Source organism: Schistocerca gregaria, chromosome 2 (assembly GCF_023897955.1).
Source record: "Schistocerca gregaria isolate iqSchGreg1 chromosome 2, iqSchGreg1.2, whole genome shotgun sequence".
In the NCBI taxonomy this organism is placed as follows: Eukaryota; Metazoa; Arthropoda; class Insecta; order Orthoptera; family Acrididae; genus Schistocerca; species Schistocerca gregaria.
Genome location: NC_064921.1, coordinates 1,043,501,039 through 1,043,526,316, shown reverse-complemented (window position 1 = coordinate 1,043,526,316; position 25,278 = coordinate 1,043,501,039). Strand labels below are relative to the sequence as shown.

The following is a 25,278-nucleotide window of genomic DNA, read 5'->3' as shown; positions in this document are numbered from 1 at the left end:
TTCTCATGTGATCTGGGTAAATTAGTTTACATCATATGGCGGTTTTACAGTCTAAGACGCAGAAAACAAGGCGCCACAAGGAATTATTCGAATGGGACTGAGCCGTGTGCGGTTCGAGGTTGACGCCGTTCATAGCTTGGCATCTTGTAATAGCGACAGTGGCGTCTTGTTTCCTTAGTGGTTCACTGGCGCCACTTCATTTGGTCTGTCCGTGAGTGGCAGCAGCAGCGCCAATCGCTAGCGCGTACTGTGGTACCATCTTTGGAGCGGCCTCTAGTATTTCCAGGTCGTCGTATGTGGAGCTAGTTGAGGTGGGACGGAGCAGCAGTGAGGTCCGGAAAGCCAGTACTCGCCCGACCGCTGGCGACACACTTGCACTGCCCGACGGAAGGATGTGGTCGCGAGTAAGCACGTCAAGGATCGGATTCTGCGAGTTTTAGTTGAAAGGACCGCGATATTCGAGTAGTGCAACTTTCACTTGTGTGTATGTGCCTCATGGCAATAACGATTTATACTGGGATCTTTCCCGAGTCTGACTTGAGTGGGGACAACCGTTGGTTGGTCGTTCGGTAAGTCGTCGCAGCGTACGACCTGCATTAGGTCTTTCGACCGCTTCTGGCTTCTTTGTGTTTTTGCCGACTTACAATTCGACCGGGTTGTTTCACAATGACTGGTTCTAGTATTGTGAGTCGTTGGTGGAATTGTTTCTCCAGATCCATGTAATTCTTGTGGTTTAGTATGAGCAGTTATTTTAATGCTGTTTGCGTACTGGTGTGGAGTGAGGAGTTGCGAAAGGGACGTGAGTTCGGTTGGGGCGCAGCAGCGAGCAGTCCGTGCAGCGCGGGGGCAAGCCGTGGTCGCTGGCGGCGTGCTGCCACTGCCGGATGGAGGAGGGGCAGCTGCGAGAGTGACCACTTCGCTGCACACCAGACCCTGGACGGTTAGTTTGAGTGAAGAGTTAACTGCTAACGCAACCTCGACTACATGATACGCCCCATTTGGTCGGCGGATTCTTGCTCCCAGGGCCGCTGAGCCTGGCGGCAACGAGTGGATTGTTTCGAGGCGGTGAAATATTGCAGCCGTCTTTCTCTATTTCTTATTCATCATTGAATTTAGTATTATTCTTATTAGTGAAGTACAATCAGCGGAAGTTTCCACCTTGTGGCCGCTAACGCCGCAGTTACCTTCCCAGGAGGTTAGCGTACTTTTCCGGTAGTGTACCTTTCCTCGTCGTGTTGATGCTGACCGACAAGGCGCGTAGTTCGTCAGCCTCTTGTATTGTACTGCGCATTTTTTTTTTTGGGGGGGGGGGGGGTGGGAGAGTCTACTTTGGTTCTAGTATTTCCTTCGGCCTTGGGTGTTTTCTGAAGACGTAGTTCTGTCTGTCTCTTCGCTCTTGACTCTAGAAATATTCTGTATTGTACCGGTCCTCGGACGTTAGGCGCATTGGTTTGACGGTCGGTCGGCACTTAAGCTACCCCTAGTTTGAGTTGGCATCCTGTTACGTGAGTACAACTATTGGCTGCGTGTTCACTTTACCGTATGTTTGAGTTACCTTCCCAGGTCGACCCTGGAACACTTTCTGAGGACCGCTTGTCCTGATTCCTTAGATTGTGATGTCTGTTTTAAGGATATTTGTAATTTTCTAATCATTGTTGATGTGGCCTTCAGCCGAGCAATAATTTCACCTCTTTGGTAATAAGGCCTTCATCCGTGTTACAATAAGTTTTTCTTACAGAGAACTTATTTTAAAAGCAAAGTATTTGTTGAGATGTGTGCTATTTGGAATTGTTTAACTGACTTCTAATTCAGTCCTTCAGCAGTTTGTTATTTGAAATTGTTTGTGGAATTAAGTAGTTTGATATTTTAAATTGTTTCTGGCCTTCAGACGAATGATATTTCACTTCTTTTATAATAAGACCTTTATCCGTGATACAGTTTGTTTTAAAATCAAGTATTTATCTTAATATGTGCTATTTGGAATTGTTCTTCTGACTTCTAATTCAGGCCCTCAGCCGTTTATTGTTTGAGGTTGCTGTTGGCGGCCTTCGGCTCTAAAATTGTGCAATTTTTTGGGGTGATAAGGCTTCAGCCACCATACAGTCCATTGTGCTTTTTTCAGAGATTGTTTTAAAATTTTAATTTCTTTAAATAAAGTGTACGCATTTGTTGTGCAATCGAGAGTAACTGATTACGGCCCCATCCACAACCGTAACCTTATCCTGCCTCGTCCTGTGAAATCAGCTCTCAGGGACGGCAATAGGTAGACGTGATTTTCGTGTACTTACAAACCAATTATTACGATTTCGTAAAAAAAAACTGGCTGGTTTGTACCATAGAAAGACCTTCACAAACCGAGCAAGTCACTAATCCGTTGGTCCACCTTTGGCCCTTATGCAAGCAGTTATTCAAGTCAGCGCTGAAAGAGCTGTTGGATTTTCTTCTGAAGAATATCGTGCCAAATTCCGTTAGATCGTCTAAATCCCGGGCTAGTAAGAGAGCCTTCCGATAATGCTCCAGACGCACTCAACTGAAGAGAGAACCGGCGATCTTACCAGCCAAGGTGTGGTTTGGCAAGCACGAAGACGTCTGCAGAAACTCTCACTGTTTGCGGGCAGGCATATTCTTCCTGAAATGTAAGCACACTATGGCATTGAATATCGTGGACGTATTGATGTGCCACGAGGCCGCCAAAGATGATAACCAAAGTGGTCCTGCTACAACAAGGGATGACACTCCACTCCTGGTATTAGGGCCGTGTGGGGGAAGACAGTTACATCGTTATCCCATCGCTACTCAGAATGCGTCTAGACGCGTCTTCACTGGTCATTGGAACTCAGCTGGACGCAGGATTCATCACTGAAGACAATTCTACTGCAGTCAGTGAGATTCCACGCCGAACATGCCTGACACCTGTGCAACGGGCTTGCTGGTGTGTAGAGGTCAACGATGGTCAGCACGAACAGCGCCGAGGCCTCAGCCTCATTGCTACGAGCCTCCTACTTACGGTCCTTGTGGTCACTGAAGCATCAGTTGCACTTCAAATCGATGATAATGGTGTACCTGAGGCTCTGAATGACGCTGTAACGATTGCTTGGTTCTCACACTCAGTCGACTCTCTAGGTCGACCACTTCCGCCTTGGCACTGTGTTCTGCATTTGTTCACCCACTCCTGCAAACGGCGTCGACAAATGGCATCATTCGCACTCATTTGCTGAGAGATTCCTCAATCACCCCAATCGGTTTCTTTGTGCCCAACTTCACGACCTCTCTGAAAAGCTGACATTTGTGTATATTTACACGAGATGTACATATATCAAAAAAGCTTTGCATCACCCGCGTTCCCAGAACTACCGAAGATAGATTTTGATTGTGGATGTTGTATCACAGACACAGACCTTTTGGCTGTTCAGAGATTTCACTAAACCGCTCCAAAGATGTAAACAACCATGTATGAGGAGCGCCTATTAGAGAGTGGGGATCCAACAATCTATCAGTTCCAGTCATTCTTCGAGGAAGGAGGTATACGGCTCAAGTTGTCTGTAGTTCAACCATGACTAGAAGGTCCATACCGCGGTTCCATAGCGTCCGCATTGTTTCTTTATGTCAGGATGGCCTCTCAACAGGGGAAGTGCGCAGGTGTCTCGAAGTGAACCAAAGTGATGTTGTTCTGAAATGGAGGACATACAGAAAGACAGGAACTGTTGGTGACATGCCTCGCTCAAGCCGTCCAAAGGCTGCTACTTCAGTGGATGACCACTACCTATGGATTATGGCTCAGAGGAACCCTGACAACAACGCCACCATGTTGAATAACGCTTTTCGTCAGCCACAGGGCGTCCTGGTACGACACAAACTGTGTGCAAATGGCTGCATGATGGGTAGCTTCATTCCCTACGTCCGTGGAGAGTTCTATCTTTGCAACCATGGCACCACGCAGTGCGGTACAGATTGGCCCAACAACGTGATGAATTGACCGCTCACGATTGGCATCACGTTCTCTTTACTGATGAGTGTCGCACATGCCTTCGACCAGACAATCGTCGGAGATGTGTCTGGAGGCAACCCGATCAGGCTGAACGACTTAGACGCACTGTCCAGCGAGTGGAGCAAGGTGGAGGATCCCTGCTGTTTTGGGGATGGCGTTATGTTGGGCCGACGTTTGCCGCTGGTGGTCGTGGAAGGCGCCGTAACGGCTGTACGAAACGTGAATGCCATCCTCTGACTGATAGTGCACAACAAAGACTTCCTTCAGGATAATGACATCACTCGACTAGAGTGGCCAGCATGTTCTCCAGACGTGAACCCTATTGAACATGCCAGGGTTTGATTGAAGCCGTTTATGGACGACGTGACCCATCAACCACTCGGAGTGATCGACGCCGAATCGCCGTTCAGGAGTGGGACAGTCTGGACCAACAGTGCCTTGATGAACTTGTGGATAGTATACGACGACGAATACAGGCATGCATTAATGCAAGTGGATGTGCTACTGGGTATTAGAGGTACCGGTGTGTACAGCAGACTGGACCACCACCTCTGAACGTCTCGCTGTATGGTGGTACAACATGCAATGTGTGGTTTTCGAGACCAAGAAAGAGGGCGAAAATCATGTTTATGTTCATCTCTGTTCCAATTTTCTGTACAGGTTACGGAACTCACGGAACCGAGGTGATGCAAACCCTTTTTTGATGTGTGTATTAAGAACTGCGAATATGAAATTCTGTCAGCTGTATAATGGAATGACGGTAATCAAAATTTCTTCCGGACCAGGACTCGAATCAGCTTTTTTCATAAGTGGCTGCGTTATCATTTGGCCACAACAGCACGACCCATGGCCAAATCCAACCATCAGTAAGTCGTCAGTCATGTCGCTACAACCTATACCTCTACATCCATTATACATATTCCTGTACAGGGGAGACATTTTACTTTAAAATCGCTGTCCCGTTGTTGGCGGAATACGACATTGCACTGAATGTGTCATTCCAAATTGCGATGCAGACTTCCGTCAGACATGCATGCATCGAAAGATAGCACGAGTTATTTTCCACACATACACGTATTTTCCAAATTATTGCCCAAAATTCTACAGCATATACATCAATTGTAGACTTCTACACCTATCATCCATTGAAATTTAAAAATTGGGCCTAAACATTCGATGTCATTAAAGTACCCTGGCTATGTTTGTAACAGCAGAAACGCATGTGTTAGCTAAGAAGGCAAACAGGCAAAATGAGTGGAGTCATTTAGACCTACTCATAACACATACTCAAATACAATATTTCTGAGGTAGCACAAAAAGTATGAAGTTTACATTGCTAGTCACAGTTAGTACACAGAGAAAAAAACAATAAAGTAATATCATGTAGATCTGCAATGTAAAACATAGCATGAGTTAATTTCAACAACTGGGTATTCATCAAATTAGTGTCCAATTTCTAAAGTCTGTACACCAGTGGCAGACGTCAAGATTTAATAACAGCTGATATTTTAGAATCTGAATTTCTTATATGATGTGGACATCTGCCTGCAACGTCTGTGAGTAAAGATTCAAAGTATTTTGCCAAATCATATATGACTGCTCCAATATTGCACTCAGTAGTTTACACAGGCAAGCTTCCCTTATGCATCTAAGGCAGCCCATGCTGCCTAGGTAGAAATGATACATTTTATCTTAGTCTCTTAAAGAACTGCTTTTTGGTAGAGAACTGGAAATCGAGAGTCTCGCTGTTTTTCTCATCCCAGTTTTTAGTAGATCTTTTGATACGTTGAGTACATCAGTGTGAACATTGTTTCTGATTTCTATGCACTGTGTTCTACTGCATCTGTGAATTTCAAGCTGACTATTTTGAGGGAATATGGGCTCTGGATAAAGTTTTGTTGAACTCCCCAACGCTTTAAGTGAGGAGTTTAAACGTTTTAGGTTTGACCGGAGCCTGTGGAGGATGACAAACACTCAGGTTGATCCTCACAGTCTACACAGCTCCGGAAACCATCGTGAAGGTTGATGAAGTGATCCGCATTGACAGAAAGCAGACAATCCACAATATCTCCGAAATCGTTTTAATTTCAAACGGGACATGCCAGTGTATTTTATCTCGTAAAACGAACGTGAGTCGAATTGCAATGAAGTTTGCCAAACCAGTCGGACATTTGGAATCAAACTGCACACAGTAATTTGAGACGATACAGGTTTCCTCTCCATTGTCATAACTACGAATGAATCATTGGTGCATGGCTGTGACCTTGACAAAAAACTGAAGTCTTTGCAGTAGAAGACACCATCCTCTCCGCAGCCCAAAAGAGCGCTCCAAGTTTGTAGCAACGTTAAGTCGTTGGTAATGTATGTTGTTGACAGTTACCCACAAAAAATTTCGTCCATATGGACAGGCAAAGGGAAGATTTCCTGTGGTGTTTTGTGGAGATTAAAAGAAGATGCCATAACGTTAGACGTAAACAGCCTGAGTGATGGGAGAACAAAATGATACACATGCAGACACACCGCTCATTGTGTGGAATTCCGGCCAGAAAACAAGATGATAACTGTAATTTCTTACACTTTCCCGGCGATTTGATGATGTCTAGTGGAAATCGGGTTTTCTGCCGGATATCAGCGTCTTCCAAACACGATATTTCGACGTCATTACTTGACGTCTTCATCAGGTGTTCCCTGAGACTGGCTGCTTGCTGGACCGGGTCGCATATTCATGCCTGCCCGGTGCCTGGTGTTCTGTTTGCTGTTCCCTCGTCGGTCCGCGCCCGCGAGTGGCGCTCCCCTGCTACTGTGGACGTTCCCTATTCCGTCCGCGCCCGCTCTGGCCGCCTCCAACTGCGGTCGTGGCCTCCTGGTGTTCCCTTCTCGGTCCGCGCCCGCGAGTGGCGCTCCCCTGCCATTGTGGACGTTCCCTGAGTGAGTGGACGTTCCCTATTCCGTCCGCTCCCGCTCTGGCCGTCTCCAACTGCGGTCGTGGCCTCCTGGTGTTCCCTTCTCGGTCCGCACCCGCCAGTGGCGCTCCCCTGCCACTGTGGACGTTCCCTATTCCGTCCGCTCCCGCTCTGGCCGTCTCCAACTGCGGTCGTGGCCTCCTGGTGTTCCCTTCTCGGTCCGCACCCGCCAGTGGCGCTCCCCTGCCACTGTGGACATTCCCTATTCCGTCCGCTCCCGCTCTGGCCGTCTCCAACTGCGGTCGTGGCCTCCTGGTGTTCCCTTCTCGGTCCGCACCCGCCAGTGGCGCTCCCCTGCCACTGTGGACGTTCCCTATTCCGTCCGCGCCCGCTCTGGCCGTCTCCAACTGCGGTCGTGGCCTCCTGGTGTTCCCTTCTCGGTCCGCACCCGCGAGTAGCGCTCCCCTGCCATTGTGGACGTTCCCTGAGTGAGTGGACGTTCCCTATTCCGTCCGCTCCCGCTCTGGCCGTCTCCAACTGCGGTCGTGGCCTCCTGGTGTTCCCTTCTCGGTCCGCACCCGCCAGTGGCGCTCCCCTGTCACTGTGGACGTTCCCTATTCCGTCCGCTCCCGCTCTGGCCGTCTCCAACTGCGGTCGTGGCCTCCTGGTGTTCCCTTCTCGGTCCGCACCCGCCAGTGGCGCTCCCCTGCCACTGTAGACGTTCCCTATTCCGTCCGCGCCCGCTCTGGCCGCCTCTGACTGCGACCGAGGCTTCCTGGTGTTCCCTCCTTGTTCGTGCCCGCTGTGTACGGATGTCTTAGGCTCATTGTTGTTGTTGGAAACATATTTTTTCCGGTATTGCTTCAGCAGTTCAAATGCCAGGTTCCATGCAGTGCTTAGCCGGTACCCTGCTTCCCGGTTAATCAGGTTTTGTGCCATCTTATCTCTATAGATTCAGTGATAACACTATCCCAGAACCTGGGGGTGTTCTGCTACTGCTGATATTGTGGCCTGCCTTAGCCTGGTATGTCGCTGGTGTTCCTTACATCTGATTTCCACCGTTCTGGTCGTTCGGCCAATGTAGGACATACTGCATTCACCAGGAATATTGTAAATGTCAGGCTTCCTTAAGCCCAGGTCATCTTTGACTATTCCAAGTAAAGCCCTGGTTTTGCTAGGTGGGCAGAAGACACTCTTGATGTTTCATTAGTATTCTGGTGATCTGAGCAGAAACAGGCCCGGCATACGGTAAAAATGCCAGCTTCTTGATTTCTTCTTCTTGCTCGTTCTCCAGTGTATCCTGACGTCTGGTGGGATGTAGAGCTCTGTGGATGTCCCTGGATGAGAATCCGTTGTTAGCAAACACTTTTCGAAGATGTTAAATTTCCCCTGCTAGGCTGTCAGAGTCAGTGCCTTGGCTCGGTGTATGAGTGTTCTAAGCAGCCCGGTCTTCTGTGCTGGGTGGTGGCAGCTTTCGGCCTGTTAGTATCAGTCTGTGTGTGTTGGCTTTCGGTACACACTATAGCTGAAGGTGCCATCCACCTTCCTCTTCACCAGGACATCCAGAAACGGAAGCTCACCGTCCTTTTCTAGCTCCATATTCAGATGCCTTGAGTTCAGGTGGTCCAGGAAGTCTTCAAGTTTTTCGCGACCGTGGGGCCAAATGACAAATGTGTCATCAACGTATCTGAGGAAGCATGTTGGCTGGTAAGTGGCAGTTGTAAGAGCCTCGTCCTCGAACTTCTCCATAAACAAGTTGGCCTCTACTGGTGACAACGGGCTACCCATCGCCACCCCTTCAGTCTGTTCATAGAATTAACCTCCACATATGAATTAAGTCGGTGTTAGAATATGCTTAAGCAGATCCAGCACAGCTCCATCAAACTTCTCACTGTACGTAAGGATGTACAAGTATTTGAAGAATTACGGTGAGGAGGTTGGAAACAGAGTAATCGATTGGATTGGATTAGTATAGTAATGATGGCAGGAGGGGGGGGGGAGAGCGCTGAGATACAAATAGGGGAGGGGGGAACAAGAGGCAAACACCGCACTAGCAAGTATACATAAGGAGACATGTCAGATGTGCATAACTAAGTGAAATGGAAGGAAGGAAAAAAAAAGATTGAGAAATTTGGGGAGTGAAGGAAAAAAACTATGAAAGGTAGGAGACAAGGGTGTGGAATTTGGGGGAGGGGGCGTACACCCAGTTCCTAAAACTGTTTTCAACAGTGAGAAAATCGCTTGTTCAAGACTGGTTTGAATAACTTTCTGGAATATTCGAGGGAATGATTTGGCGACCAGACCGACAAACATGAATGCCATTAATATTTATGGGAGATGATCAAGAAGTCAGTTTGTGCAAAAAGTACTGCACCGAGAACAGTTTCAATTATGGATGATGTGGTATGGTAGCCTTTAAATCGGACGCGGTCCGTTAGTATACGTCGGAATCGCATGTCGCCACTATCAGTGATCGCAGACCGAGCGCCGCCGTACGGCAGGTCCCGACTTTGCTAGCGATGGTTCACTGTCTGCAGGCGCTCTCATTTGCAGAGACGATAGTTTAGCATAGCCTTCAGCTACGTCATTTGCTACGACCTAGCAAGGCGCCATATTCAGTTACTATTCTGAAAAGATAATATTGTGAATCATGTACCGTAAAGAGCGACGTTCATCAATAATTGATTAAAGTTAAGTATCAAACTAATTATGTCCGATTTCTCAATTCTAATTCCATGTCATGTTCCAGACCTGACGCCAGTATAGTTCTTCCCTCCTCACGCCAGCCTGCGTGAGTTAAAACGCGTGCAATTCGGCCTCCATTAGTAAACACGGTGTTGGCTCTTCTGCCAACACAGCAGATGACTGTAGAAGCTCCGGGGCTCAGTATTTCTGCATGGGAGTTCCAACGACGTGTTGGGTCGATCCACATCGAGTCGCTGCACTATGGCAGGAAGAAGGAATTCCGACAGGATATTGGGGAGGGGGAGGTTCCCATGATTTCGCCCGCCTTGCTAGCTGTATGGTGTAACGCGCTGCTTCCCGAGCGGGAGGGCGTGCCGGTCCCCATCTCGAATACGACCGGCGGACTAATGTCGAGGTCCGGTGTGCCGGCCAGCCTGTGTACGGTTTTTAAGGCAGTTTTGGATCTACCTCGGCGTATGCGGGCTGGTTCCCTTTATTCAGCCTCAGTTACACTAAGTTGGCGATTTCTGCGCAAACACTGTTTCCACATACGCGTAACCGTAATTACTCTACCACGCAAACATTGGGGTTACACTCGTCTGGAATGAGACGTTCCCGGGAGAATCCACTAAGGATCGAACCACCCAGTAAGCCTGGGTTCGCTGTGGGGTGGCGGTGGGGTGAGTGGACTGCTGTGGCCTGTTGTGGGATTGTGAACCACTGAGGGCTAAGGTGGGGACGAAGACCCTACGTCGTTTCTAGGTCCCCAGTTCAATACATACATACATTCCATGGCATTAGTCAACTGCTTTTATATAATGAAATACATAACTTTACCGCAGGAATACACTCACCTGATGAAATCTTGTACTGCTGACTCTTTCAATTGAGACTTGATCGGCGATGGCATCGCTAGTAAGCTCATGAGTACATCCAGAGGTGTCACGTCAGCCATGCCTACGATGTCTAACTCTCTGATCATTTTATACGACGAAGACAGATCGACCTCGGTCAGATTCTGATGATTTACCTGTGGAGAGAATATATCAGTAGGTCTAAAATGAAATGTATTTGAAATAGATACTTGTATCAAACTATTAACTTTTCGTGTTCCTGCCAAATCTAGCTTAATATCCACTAAAATGTTATCATTTCACTCTTGTGGTGGTTGTGCATCACGCTAGCAGTTTAGTAGGAACATTTTAAATGCGGTAATAAGTTTCTGCTTTAAAGAAGGTCTGGCTGTCTATAACATTGTGGTTGAAGCTCTTCTCCTGTCAGCGTTTGCTTCTTAGTATGTAATGAGGAAGTGTGGTTCTGTCTTGAGCAACTACAATTTTTCTTGTTTTTCTACCCATACATATTTTGGAGAAATTTCTCCATTTTGAGTGAGTTCATTTATTATTAGTTAATTAACACATAAAGAATTTATTAACTACGATACATAATGGTTTTTGAGAGTATAGGATTTACATTAATAAAAGTACTAACAGTAATTGTAAGGTGTCAGGCAAATCTAACACCTTCCATGAAAACCCTGACATGATAAGCAAATCCAGTAGTATGTCACATAGCTCCGAATAAATCGTGACATTAAATTGACCAAAGTAATTTGAGTAACGAGGGAGCAAATGGAATACCACAAAACGCTTAAATGCATGTCATACATTCCCACCGTGAGACACACGCAGTTCCGAGGGGAGAAACGAGAACAGAAGCCGAGAGCAGAACCGTGTTAAGCTGAAGGCCCTACGATAAGGGATGGACACCCACGTCGCCAACTAACCGCTATGTCCACCCCTCAGCCCATGTTAAAAGATAGAGCCCTCCAGACGAACAGTATAGAGCGAAAGTGGTAGGGAGACATGATATAGAACAAACAGGCACCATGCATAATGTTAGAAAATGTCGACCCTGCCAGGATGGTAAAATACCATGATTGAAGATCGACCACAGGCCTAACCAGGTCATAAAAATTCCTTGTTGAAAAATTTTTCTAACAAAATTTTTTCTAGAGTTGTACATAGTCGAAAACAGTAGATGCACCAATAGATTGTAAAAGTATTCAATAGAAATAAGTCTGGCAGAGACAATAGCATAATTAAGTTATGAATTTTAATATTGTTATAATTAAGTTTTCTCCTCAATGCAAGGGCACAGGTGGCGGATATATCGTTGACAATTTGGTTCTGACCAAACAAGTAAGTGAATTGATTGTCAAGTCGTGTGTGCAAAAAGTTTATGAAACGCGTGAGATCGTATGAGCGCATGTTGACGCGAAGTAGGGCGCAATGGCAGATCGAGACCTTGACCGAATTGAGGTAGAGACCCAGCATGAAAATGGACAGAGAATAGAGGACAGTACAACAGACGATGCAGTATCGCGAGAAATAGAACATATAACGCTCCATAACGAGGATAATGTACATCAAGGCATAGAAAACATGTCAGCATACAACAGAAAAGCAGGAAAGTAGAGAGACAGTCGATGAGGATTCTAACTTGCGTCTTGAATATGTAGAACCCATAGTACAAGTAATCAGAGCTCCCTCACCACAGAGTACAAGGAATGCGAACAGAAACTTGTCACAGCACAGTTCAATGCAATTGGTTGCAAAACAACAATTGGGCAAAAACACAGAGCGTAGGGCGTCGGAAGAAAACGCAATAGGACCCACCAATCTGGCAGTATTATTACAATTAATGACGGAAACCATGACAAGACAAAATAAAGAAATTGCGAACCAAATTAAAATTCAGAATGCAGAAATGACGAAATAAATGCTGAAACCAAGAGACTAGTGCTCGCGATCAAAGAACAAAACAAAAAACTTAAGTTACACCTAAGTCATATTGAAGACGAGGCAAAAGAATCTCGAGAAGTGATACGAAACTTAATGACAGGTTACAGTTAGTTGAGAACAGACATTGACAAGGTACAAGTGGACATACAAAATTGCGTAATGACATTCAGGACGGGATCAAAATATTACGTAACAACACCCAGGGAGAAGTCAAGAAACTAGAGAAACAGATAAACGTAATTACTATACAAGCAGCAGGTACATCGCGTGAAATTGTTAAAAACAGTGTGTTACACAAACGTATCACAAAAGCAGCGCTGAAAAGATATGATTATCGCGTAGTCAAAATAGAAGCGCAAACGAAGCAACAATTTCAGAAATTGCGAGCAGAACTGTTGCAAACCATTGAAGAGCGTAGTGAAGAAGATCGAACAAGCACTGAGTCTGCAGCCACATCCGTATCTGTAACAGCACTGGAAAAGCAAGCAATTAACGAAGATATTACGCATTTGCGATTCCAATCACAGGCGGAAAGTAACATAAGTGAAATCAGACAGCCTGCACCGCAACAAACACGTTTCGAAATTCTTGATGAACAAACGTCATCAAAAACACATGTTGAACCACAAATGTATGTTTCAAGACAGTTTGGATCGTGCAATGACGCAGCAAGGTTAGCCAGACAAGATACCGAACCAATACCTGACAATGGAAAGCCAGGTCGCGAAGAGTGCAGTGCAATGCATTCAGCTACACGTTCACAACCGATGGAAGAAAATTATTGCGTACCACTCCAACGATACTGCGCAAGGGTAGGCGAAAGTTACAGTGGACAATATCCAATGGATCTACCACAGCCGGAAAGAACGATGGGAGAAATGATCAGAAACAAAAGTGGCGAAGAATCGCGAATTTCATATGGAACTATGACGAAGTACGACAACGATCATTTCCTCACAATCAGAAAATTTCACCACATTCTAGAAGGAAACTCATTACATCCACGAACTTTTATTGATCAATTCCGAGTAGGATTACCAGAACACTGGACGCTAGCACACAAATTAGACTTTCTATGTGCACACATGTCAGGAACAGTCGCAGAAACCATGCAGAATGTTGCAGCGACATGCCGATCGTACGAAGATTTCAGAGAGAAGATTCTCTCACGATATTGGTCCAGCGAATCACAGAACAGAGTGAAGTACGAATTACTACAGAACCTACATTTTGAAAATTCAGGAGAGAGGAGTCCCGTGAAATTTTTCGAACTAATGGCAAAGAAAAATCAATGCTTAGATGTACCATAGAGTGACGGAGAGTTGATTAAATTATGCGCGATGAAGCTACCATTGAAATACCAGCAATCATTAGTAGGTCGCGGAGGCAATGACGTCGAAGCATTTAAAGGTATTCTAAGGGAACTAGAGTTCATATTTTCGGAAGATGACGCAAGGAAAAGACGAAGCGCACGTGAAAATGAAAGCAAAAAGCAGTGGAATCCACAAGACACAATACGAAGAAAAAATAATTACGAACCATGTGATAACTTCGCACCAAGAAACGAATATAGATTCCAACAAAGAACCGGTTATGGATTTAGAAGAGAATATGGCAATAACTATAATTCACCCAGGAACGGCAACAACTATTACAGAGGGAATAACGACAACAGGAACGGGTACTGGAGAACCAATAGACCGACAAATTATCAACAAAGAAACCACTATCAACAAGCTGAACAAGAAAAGCCAATACAGATAGAAGAGGTGGAGGTAAGACCACCAAACCCCGATAAACGTCCGAATTCACAGCTAAGCGCCCATGCGAAAGAGGATGACGCACCGACCCAGGACAATTGCAGCACCTTGAAGAGAGAAGTAAATACCCTATCACGAGAAGAGAAGAAGGAAGGAACAAATCCGCAGGGACCAGATGAAAATGAAGACAAGAAAATAACAATATCGTGTAGGGACGAAATTAACTGAGAGAATACTGACGAGGAAGATGAATTACCAGAGGCATGCACAGCAAATGTAGGAGGAGAGGACGAAGTAATGAGTATTGCAGAGCTATTTGAGATGGAAACCATGGAAAGCGAACTCACTGAGGATAATGCGCAGTCGACAGAAGTTAAAAATATATTACGAGCGGGCACACATCGAATGTATATAATGAAGGCAGTTATGAAGCGATCATTAGAGCATTTAGATGCGATTATGTGGAAGTAGCGACGAAGAAGGAGAAGATGGAGGAGGATGAGGAAAAAGTAGAGGATGTTGAAGAAAGCGTAAATGAAAGAATAAATAGAGAAGAGGAAATAAAAGAGAGAGAAATAGCAGTCAAAGCTTATCCTACAGAAAGTTCGATTCCTAAAAAGACTCACGTATGATTCAGTGGTGGATTCGTTGATGCAAGAAGAAGAAGAAGAAGAACAGAACCAACCCTTTCAGATTCAACCAATTGTGAAGGCCATGGTAAAGCATATACAAGTCTATATTGTAATTGATAGCGGAAGTGAACTGACTGCGACCTCAGAAAATTTATTCATGCAGTGTAATGCCAATGAGGAATTGCCAGTTCTGAAAACACGTAAGATTAAAGTACGAGGTCCTTTTTTTTTTAGAAACAATTCTGCGGAAGATAAGAGACAAACAAGGTTAACTCTTTCGTGCCAAGGTCAAAAGATCGAAGCCAACTTCGTAATTATACCTAAACTAACTGTAGATTTGATTATAGGTGCAGATTTTTTAAATGAGAGAGGTATTGTTACCTAAGACTGGCAGTATTAAGCACTTTCAGTACAAGTTTGAAGTAAAACAGTACAAACCATTTAGAGTGCTACCCTATACAATCCCATTAAGCTACAGGAATAAAGTATTCCAGGAAATATCTAAAATGTTAGATGATGATATTATTTAACCAGCTACCTCCACACATAACAGCTCCATATTGTACAAGAACGAGATGGGAGCATCAGGTTAGTGCTTGATTCCAGACAGGTCAACACAATGATAATCACTGAGACAGATCGCCCAGAAAAATTAGATGAACTGTGCTAAGATATTTTCATCAACTGATTTACGGAGTAGTTTCTGGCAAACAGAATTGGCCCGAGAATTTAGAAAATTTACAGCATTTATCGTATTCGGTAGATGTTACCAGTTTAAACGATTGCCATTTGGTTTAATCATATCATCAGCAGCGTTTATTAGGGGATTTAATACTATACTCAGTCCTGAAATTTTACAAAAAATTACTTGTTATGTTGATGATGTGATTATAGCAGAAACCTCTTGGGAACATCACAACGACACATTAAAGCAGTTTTTACAGATCATGAAAGAGCATGGGGTCACAGTAAATATAACAAAATCCAAATTTGGAAGGCGAGATGTCAAATTTCTAGGACACATAATTTCCGAGAAAGGGGTAATGCCCGACCCAGAAGAATTCTGTACTCCATATAATAAGAAAACTCTCAGAGAATTTCTAGGTCTCACCGGATTCTGTAAAAAATTTATTTGGATCGACTCCCTCGCAACGCCACGCCTATGTGCATTGACTGGAAAAAACACGCCATGGGTATGGGATCAACAAGCCAATGAAGAATTTTTAAAAGTGGAAAACGCACTAACACAATCACCGATTTTAGCACATCCTGATCTAACACAAAATTTTTGTATGGCCACTGATAGCTCGAAAACAGGTTTAGGAGTTGTTTTATTCCAAGAATACTAACAGGCAGATCTAAGATAATATAGAACAGTTCCCTTTGCCAGTCGGGTACTCACAAAAAGCGAGAAAAACTATTCAGTCACTGAGCTGGAAGCATTGGCCATTGTGTGGGGCTTCCATCGTTTTCGATACCTCCTATTCGGAAGAAAAACAGAAGTATACACTGACCACAAAGCATCAGAATTGCTGTTATCCGCCAAACTAACTCATGGGGGTTAGCCCGATGGATGTTAATACTACAAGAATTTGACTTCCCTACTACACACATACCAGGACCAGCGAATGTGGTCGTGGTCGTGCGGTAGCGTTCTCGCTTCCCACGCCCGGGTTCCTGGGTTCGATTCCCTGTGGGTTCAGGCAATTTTCTGTGCCTCGCGATGGCTGGGTGCTGTGTGACGTCCTTAGGTTAGTTAGGTTTAAGTAGTTATAAGTTGTAGGTGGGTAATGACCATAGATGTTAAGTCCCATAGTGCTCAGAGCCATTTGAACCATTTTTTTTGTATTAGCAGATGCTTTATCGCGGTGCCCACAGGGTGCAGCCAATAACATAGATTTGGATGCACCAGACGACCAGTTTACAATGTACTAGATGAAAGAAGTACCTTTCAAAAACTACATTACGACAACATTGAAAAACATAGGCAAAGAACACGACAAGGATCCTGAAACACTAGGAACTAAACACAAGTGGAGAAGTAAGGATTTTCCAAACATTCGACAGCACTATCTCGTGAAAAACAATTTTATATTTTAGGCGAAATGTTGCAACGAATGAATGGTTAATTTATATCCCAGATGAACTAATTAATAAGTACATATGGTATACACATTTAAGAAATGGCCACTTTGGACCAGAGAAATGCTTTTTAAAAATAAAACAAACAAGCCATTTTCCTAATATGGAAAGACGAATTAGAACAGTATTAGTCAAATGCTAAAAATGTATGAGGGCTAAACATGTCACTTTCCAAACCCCCTACGTTTCCAATAATCCCTAAAAGATTAAAACAAACAAGTGCAACAGATTAGATGGGGCCCATCCCATGCACAAAGAATGGATATATTTTCATATTTGTCGTTTTGGAACTTACTTCTAAATATGTTACCTTGACACCATTAAAACGGGAACAGGTATTACTATAAGTAAAGCATGTAGACAAGATTTTCTCAGACTAGTAGGTCGAGTGGAACGAATAATTTCGGATCATGGCCCACAATACAAATGAGCGCAATGGCAGAACACGTTAAAACAACACAAAATAAAACCCATATACATATCTAAGTACAAACCTGGCGTAAATCCAGCAGAACGATCTATGAAGTACATAGGCACTTTATGCCGATTATATGCAGGCAAAAGACACAATACCTCAGATATATACCTTAAAGATTTTCAAGATATAATAAATGAAATGCCAAATAGCACTACACTACTACCTCCAGTTACTGTACTTAAAAATATTGAACCCCCAAACATAACCAGAGAAAATATTAGATTTCCTATTGTACCACATAGACAGCACAAACATGTCATAGCAACAGCACTCTCCAAAATCAGAAAGTCAGCCATTAAAAGAAAAGAAAGAGGAGATAGAACAGCAATTAAAAGAACATTCTCAGTAGGCCAGAAACTATTTGTAAAAACACACCATCTCTCCAGCAAACAGAAACACAAAATACTTAAGTTTTACGCTGCATACAAAGGACCTGTCATAATTAGCCGTATTGCTCATGATAATGCTGTGGAACTAATGAACACAAAAACAGCCAAAACCTAAGGACTTCACCATGTGAGCCATATCAAAAAGTTTTATTACTGGTTAATAATCAGCACAATATTTCAAGATTATGTTGCAGATAAGATCGTCAGAAGAAAGAAGGATGAAGAGAGAGGAAGGTGGTAAAAATAAAGTAGTTTCAATAATAACACCAACAGTACCATAGATTAAGGTGAAGGGATAAAGCGTAGGTAGTCTAACAGCATGAAATACTAAAATGCTATACACCACAACACTAAACAAAAATAAAAACAAATTTGAGGATACTTGAGTAGACGTTAAGACTCCAAATACCTTAGAATTGTAACATGGAAAAGGTGCCGAAATTTGTAAAGCTTTTTAAGAAAGCGTAAAACAAGTACGTACTAGACATATGTTAGATGATGATAAGTAAAACTTTTTGTAAGAACCATTGTAAAAACTCCAGCAAGGAAGAGATGCAACGACCAACAAGTTGCAACGCGAGAAGTATCAAGGAAGAAAAGGATGTAATTAGCAAGACACGATTCCTACAAGGCAGAAGCGTCGAGAGAAGGGAAAGGACAGTGAGACCAACAGAAGGCCGTTGTAGCTGAAGTGGGCTGTATATCTGCTAGGACAGAACACGGAAACCTGCAGAGACACGACAGGACACCGAACGCCAGAAGGGACCGGTGCAAGGACTGACAAGTAAACATCGGACTTTCACCACTCATAAACCCCTGAGCACCCCGACTCAGCAGAATGAACAAAAAAAAAATGAACATCCTGGCGAGAAGACCGCTTAGGCAAGCCACCACTGTCAAAAAAACAAAAAGTGTAAAATTCACACTACTGCTATTAAACAGCACGCTGATGCACGAAACTGAAGAAATCTTCCACACAATAAAAATGACATGCCCAAACAATTTATCAAACTGTTAATAAGAGGAGAAATTCAAATCGACTAGTTATCAATAAATATTTCCATATCCTGCCCAGAGAAGAACCAAGTAAGAAGCAGAGAAAAAGCAGGAAGAACAGTAGTTGAAGATTCGCAAGACTGAGATCAAGAAAGAAGATGGGTGAAGAATAGACGACATACCTTCCCAAATCCCTACCCTATTGTAAACTAGTCGTCTGCGAAGTATTACAACGAAAAACGACCGCTTTCAGTGACACATAACGATGACTTTACGCATACAAACCAGTAAACCACGAGATTCAGCACTCACAGCTCCATTCCATTATAGGACCTCCACAACAGCAACACACACTTCCAGTGCCAACAAGGAACGACGAAGAAGCTGTACATCAAATACTTGCCCACATCCATGTCGCTCAAGTCCATCACCTTTGTGCAAAAAAAATTTGACAACCTCATGCTTAAACATTCATAGGATTGTGTGAATGTGTGAAATCAACGTGTGAAAAACTAAATAAGTTAAGCACACCAGACAGCTAATAAACTACAAAACAATGGTCATTGACTATGGACTTAAGTAAAAAATAGGCTATTGATAAAAATAAGTCATTAGTTCTGAAATGGACAATATATAAAGAACAAAAGTAAGGCATAATAAACACTAAAACAATATGCCACTTATTTTCTCCTCATAAAAATAAAAGAATAACTATATTTTACTTATTTTCTCCTTATGAAAAGAAGGAATAAAAAATTATCTTGTTGGATGTTTTCCCTTTTTTTAACATTTGTACCATTAGTTAGGATAATATCTCAATACTTGTGTATGTATATTTCTTTGTCAAAGCAATTCTTGGAAATAATTCTTATTTGTTAGTGTAACAATGCTGAAATGAGTGTCTAGAAACAAAAACATTTCACTTGTACATGATATTTAGAAAATGTTTTAGGAATTGATCTTACTTATTTACTACATTTTTAAAAACAATATTTCTAAGAAAATCGATGTGAAAGACTCCTCACATTCGAAGACAAACTTCTTAAAAAACAAACTTCACACTTAAATAAAGAAAGAAAATAATTAAAAATTAATAACAGCATAAAAATATTCTTCTCTTGTCATTTTTGAGAGTAATGTGGAAGAATATAAAAACATAAATAAGTAATACAAACTAGCATAGAACACAATAATGTGGCTGAACAGTACGCAACAAAATTGAGTTAAATTAGAAAATTTTTGACTGACTTAGACAACGATTCAATCATTGCCTAAATTCAGTGCAAAAATTAAGTTCGAAGGGTGGTGATATGTAAGGTGTCAGGCAAATCCAACACCTTCCGTGAAAACCCTGACATGATAAGCAAATCCAGTAGTATGTCACATAGCTCCAAATAAATTGTGACATTAAATTAACCAAAGTAATATGATTAACGAGTGAGCAAATGGAATACCACAGACTAACACAAGAATGCCTAAATGCATGTCATACCTTCCAACTGCGAGACAGACACAGTTCCTAGGGGAGAAACGAGAACAGAAGCCGAGAGCAGAACCGTGGTAAGCTGAAGTCCCTACGATAAGGGACGGACACCCAGGTCGCCAGTTAATTGCTATGTCCACCCCCCAGCCTATGTTAAAAGCTAGATACTTCCAGAAGAAAAGTATAGATCTTATGATAACACAAAAAGGGCCACACCTGCTGCAAGTTTTAGCGTGAGACTTTTTCACATCTCTGTTACGTTGCAAACTTTAAAAACATTGCCCCACCATGAAAAGTATAACGTTTCTCATTGGATAGACAGAATTTTTTAGGCAGAGCTTAAGGTTAACATTGAGACCCTGATTGGTCAGATGAAAACACAGCCAGAAGTTTTTTTTAAACCAACTTTGGTAAATTGTAGTAAGGAGAAGTTAGGAGAGAGTTGCTTGCGAGGTGGCGAGGTGAGCAGAGCTGTGCTGCCCGCCGCCCCCTGGCGAACACCGACAAGGTAATGAACGCACGTGATTCCGCATAACAGGGCATAAAGCTTCACTCAGAACTGCAGAAGTCTCATCTGTTACACCCCCTTTTTGCGTAATACTAGTGTGATCGTCAATTAAAGCTCATGGTGTTCACATTTGCCACTTGAAGTAAAAATCTGAAATGCGATGATTTTTCTGTTGTATAGTTATTGAGAAGCCACATCAGCCACTGTAATTTACAACAAGTTAGATAAGTAATTAAAGATAATTGAGGGTCACTGTAGACCATTTTGATAGTTTTCTCTTTTGTGAAACTTAATTTAAACCTAGATTACAGATGTAATATGGCATAGTTCATCCTTTGATCCATTGTAGAACCTGGAAACCCATTCAGGGAATATTCGTTCACAATTTTGTTTAACGCAGTTGGTTTTTACCATCCTGTATTAAAACATTTCCGTTTATCAATAGCGCAATTTATAAACAATGTTTTGTGAGTATAATAAAAATTTCCAATGCTAAACTTAACTGCTTTTTCGACGTTATTTTACCAGCTAACTAAAAATAGGAAAGCCTTGAAGCCCTAACACCAAAATTTAGTTAGTATTAAGATTCTTTTGCAGTGAGTGCAGTGGAGCTGACACTGAAATCATTAAGTATTTGGTTATATCATCGCTAGTCTCACTGAACTCTTCTGAATTCTACACGTCATGTGTGGTCTGGCTTCTCCTTACAAGTAACAGGTCCCAGGTACAAACTAGTCAATTCCCTAAGAAACACGCTCAGAGCGTCGTTGCTCGAAAGTGGTAGGGAGACACGATATAGAACAGACAGACACCACGCAGAATGTTAGACAATATTAACGGGAAAAATAAATGTATACTTTAGTATTACGTAATTGTGTTCATGTGACTGATATTTGCAGTGCAGCTTTAATTATTGCGTTCCAGTATGGCATCTGCAGTTAATAGCGGATTATGAAGTTAAGTACTTTGCCAGATTTTAGGCCCAGTATGATATTATTGCTATTTTTTCCTTTCTAATATCTTTATTCCTTTTTTCTTTCTTAATAGTACTACTGACTTTTATTATGCCATATTGTTAATTGCTGACTGTGATTACAGTTTGGGAAATGGTGAGTTGGGAAAGGGCCCACTAAATACCTAAATGTGTGTACTTACTTATTGTGGGTGTCGCGTTTTCATGCTTCTACAGTGTGATTGAATGGTGCTCCTAAAACATACTGTTTCGCTGTTTAGATGATGTATATTTATCTCTCCATCTTGTTCTGGGTGTTGTGGGCGAGAGTTTTGAATACACAGCACTTTCCAGTGAAATCCTGTTCGCAGCTCTACAAAAACTGTTACAAGATCAGGACATATAACACAAACGCACGTACATGCACACACACACACACACACACACACACACACACACACACACACACACACACACACACATTCAGACAAAAAGGAAAACAAAGACATATATCCTCAATGACTAACATAATTGAAAAATTCAAAACCTCCTATCCAGAACAAGATGGTGGATCAAGTGAAACAATGTCTTGTTAGGAAGCACCATTTAGTTACTCTGTAGAAGGAGAAAAAGGCGGAATCCACAAAAGTAAGTACACCTACTTAAACACTTAGTGCGCTCCCTTTCCCCCTCTCCCCCTCACTAATTTAGAAAGCCTAGTGGCAGTCACTTATTTCTTTTACATTTTTTTTTCATCAGTCTACTGACTGGTTTGTTGCGGCCTGTAACGAATTCCTTTCCTGTGCTAACCTCTTCATCTCAGAATAGCACTTGCAACCTACGTCCTCAATTATTTGCTTGACGTATTACAATCTCTGTCTTCCTCTACAGTTTTTGCCCTTTACAGCTCCCTCTAGTACCATGGAAGTCATTCCCTCATGTCTTAGCAGATGTCCTATCATCCTGTCCCTTATCAGTGTTTTCCATATGTTCCTTTCCTCTCCGATTCTGCGTTGAACCTCCTCATTCCTTACCTTATCAGTCCACCTAATTTTCAACATTCGTCTATAGCACCACATCTCAAATGCTTCGATTCTCTTCTGTTCCGGTTTCCCCACAGTCTATGTTTCACTACCATACAATGCTGTACTCCAGACGTACATCCTCAGAAATTTCTTCCTCAAATTAAGGCCTGTATTTGATATTAGTAGACTTCTCTTGACCATAAATGCCTTTTTTGCCATAGCGAGGCTGCTTTTGATATCCTCCTTGCTCCGTCCGTCATTGGTTATTTTACTGCCTAGGTAGCAGAATTCCTTAACTTCATTGACTTCGTGACCATCAATCCTGATGTTAAGTTTCTCGCTGTTCTCATTTCTACTACTTCTCATTACCTTCGTCTTTCTTCGATTTACTCTGAAACCATACTGTGTACTCATTAGACTGTTCATTCCGTTCAGCAGATCATTTAATTCTTCTTCACTTTCACTCAGGATAGCAATGTCATCAGCGAATCGAATCATTGATATCCTTTCACCTTGTATTTTAATTCCACTCCTCAACCTTTCTTTTATTTCCATCATTGCTTCCTCGATGTACAGATTGAAGAGTAGGGGAGAAAGGCTACAGCCTTGTCTTACTCTCTTCTTAATACGAGCACTTCGTTCTTGATCGTCCACTCTTATTATTCCCTGTTGGTTGTTGTACATATTCTATATGACCCGTCTCTCCCTATAGCTTACCCCAACTTTTTTCAGAATCTTGAACAGCTTGCACCACTTTATATTGTCGAACGCTTTTTCCAGGTCGACAAATCCTATGAACGTGTCTTGATTTTTCTTTAGCCTTGCTTCCATTATTAGCCGTAACGTCAAGATTGCCTCTCTCGTGCCTTTACTTTTCCTAAAGCCAAACTGATCGTCACCTAGCGCATTCTCAGTTTTCTTTTCCATTCTTCTGTATATTATTCTTGTAAGCAGCTTCGATGCATGAGCTGTTAAGCTGATTGTGCGATAATTCTCGCACTTGTCAGCTCTTGCCGTCTTCGGAATTGTGTGGATGATGCTTTTCCGAAAGTCAGATGGTATGTCACCAGACTCATATATTCTGCACACCAACTTGAATAGTCGTTTTGTTGCCACTTCCACTAATGATTTTAGAAATTCTGATGGAATGTTATCTATTCCTTCTGCTTTATTTGACCATAAGTCCTCCAAAGCTCTTTTAAATTCCGATTCTAATACTGGATCCCCTGTCTCTTCTAAATCGACTTCTGTTTCTTCTTCTATCTCATTAGACAAATCTTCACCCTCATAGAGGCTTTCAGTGTATTCTTTCCACCTATCTTCTCTCTCCTCTGCATTTAACAGTGGAATTCCCGTTGCACTCTTAATGTTACCACCGTTGCTTTTAATGTCACCAAAGGTTGTTTTGGCTTTCCTGTATGCTGAGTCTGTCCTTCCGATAATCATATCTTTTTCTATGTCTTCACATTTTTCCTGCAGCTATTTCGTCTTAGCTTCCCTGCACTTCCTATTTATTTCATTCCTCAGCTACTTGTATTTCTGTATTCCTGATTTTCCCGTAACATGTTTGTACTTCCTCCTTTCATCAATCAACTGAAGTATTTCTTCTGTTACCCATGGTTTCTTCGCAGCTACCTTCTTTGTACCTATGTTTTCCTTCCCAACTTCTGTGATGGCCCTTTTTAGACATGCCCATTCCTCTTCAACTGCTCCTGGGTACGCCTTACATTCCAGTATCTGATTTCAGAATCTCTGTCTGACCATGATGTAATCTAATTGAAATCTTCCCGTATCTCCCGGCCTTTTCCAAGTATACCTCCTCCTCTTGTGATTCTTGAACAGGGTATTCTCTATTACTAGCTGAAACTTGTTACAGAACTCAATTACTCTTTCTCCTCTTTCATTCCTTGTCCCAAGCCCATATTCTCCTGTAACCTTTTGTTCTACTCCTTCCCCTACAAATGCATTCCAGTCGCCCATGACTATTAGATTTTCGTCCCCCTTTACATACTGCATTACCCTTTCAATATCCTCATACACTTTCTCTTTCTGTTCATCTTCAGCTTGCGACGTCGACATGTATACCTGAACTATCGTTGTCGGTGTTGGTCTGCTGTAGACTCTGATTAGAACAACCCGGTCACTGAACTGTTCACAGTAACACACCCTCTGCCCTACCTTCCTATTCATGACGAATCCTACACCTGTTATACCATTTTCTGCTGCTGTTGATGTTACCCGACACTCATCTGACCAGACATCCTTGTCTTCCTTCCACTTCACTTCATTGACCCCTACCATATCTAGATTGAGCCTTTCTATTTCCCTTTTCAGATTTTCTAGTTTCCCTACTAGTTCAAGATTCTGACATTCCACGCCCCGACTTGTAGAACATTACCCTTTCGTTGATTATTCAATCTTTTTCTCATAGTAACCTCCCCCTTGGCAGTCCCCTCCCGGAGATCAGAATGGGGGACTATTACAGAATCTTTTGCCAATGGAGAGATCATCATGACACTTCTTCAACTACAGG

At 42.7% G+C, this 25,278-nt stretch overlaps 1 protein-coding gene across 1 annotated transcript in view; it reads right to left on the bottom strand.

The window, feature by feature from the left end:
* Positions 1-25,278, bottom strand: part of LOC126335561 (UDP-glucosyltransferase 2-like) — a 75,197-nt gene that overhangs the window by 35,311 nt on the left and 14,608 nt on the right. Inside the window, exon 3 of the mRNA XM_049998981.1 lies at positions 10,431-10,606. Coding sequence (XP_049854938.1) covers positions 10,431-10,606 — 176 coding nt within the window. The remainder of the gene's footprint in view (positions 1-10,430; positions 10,607-25,278) is intronic.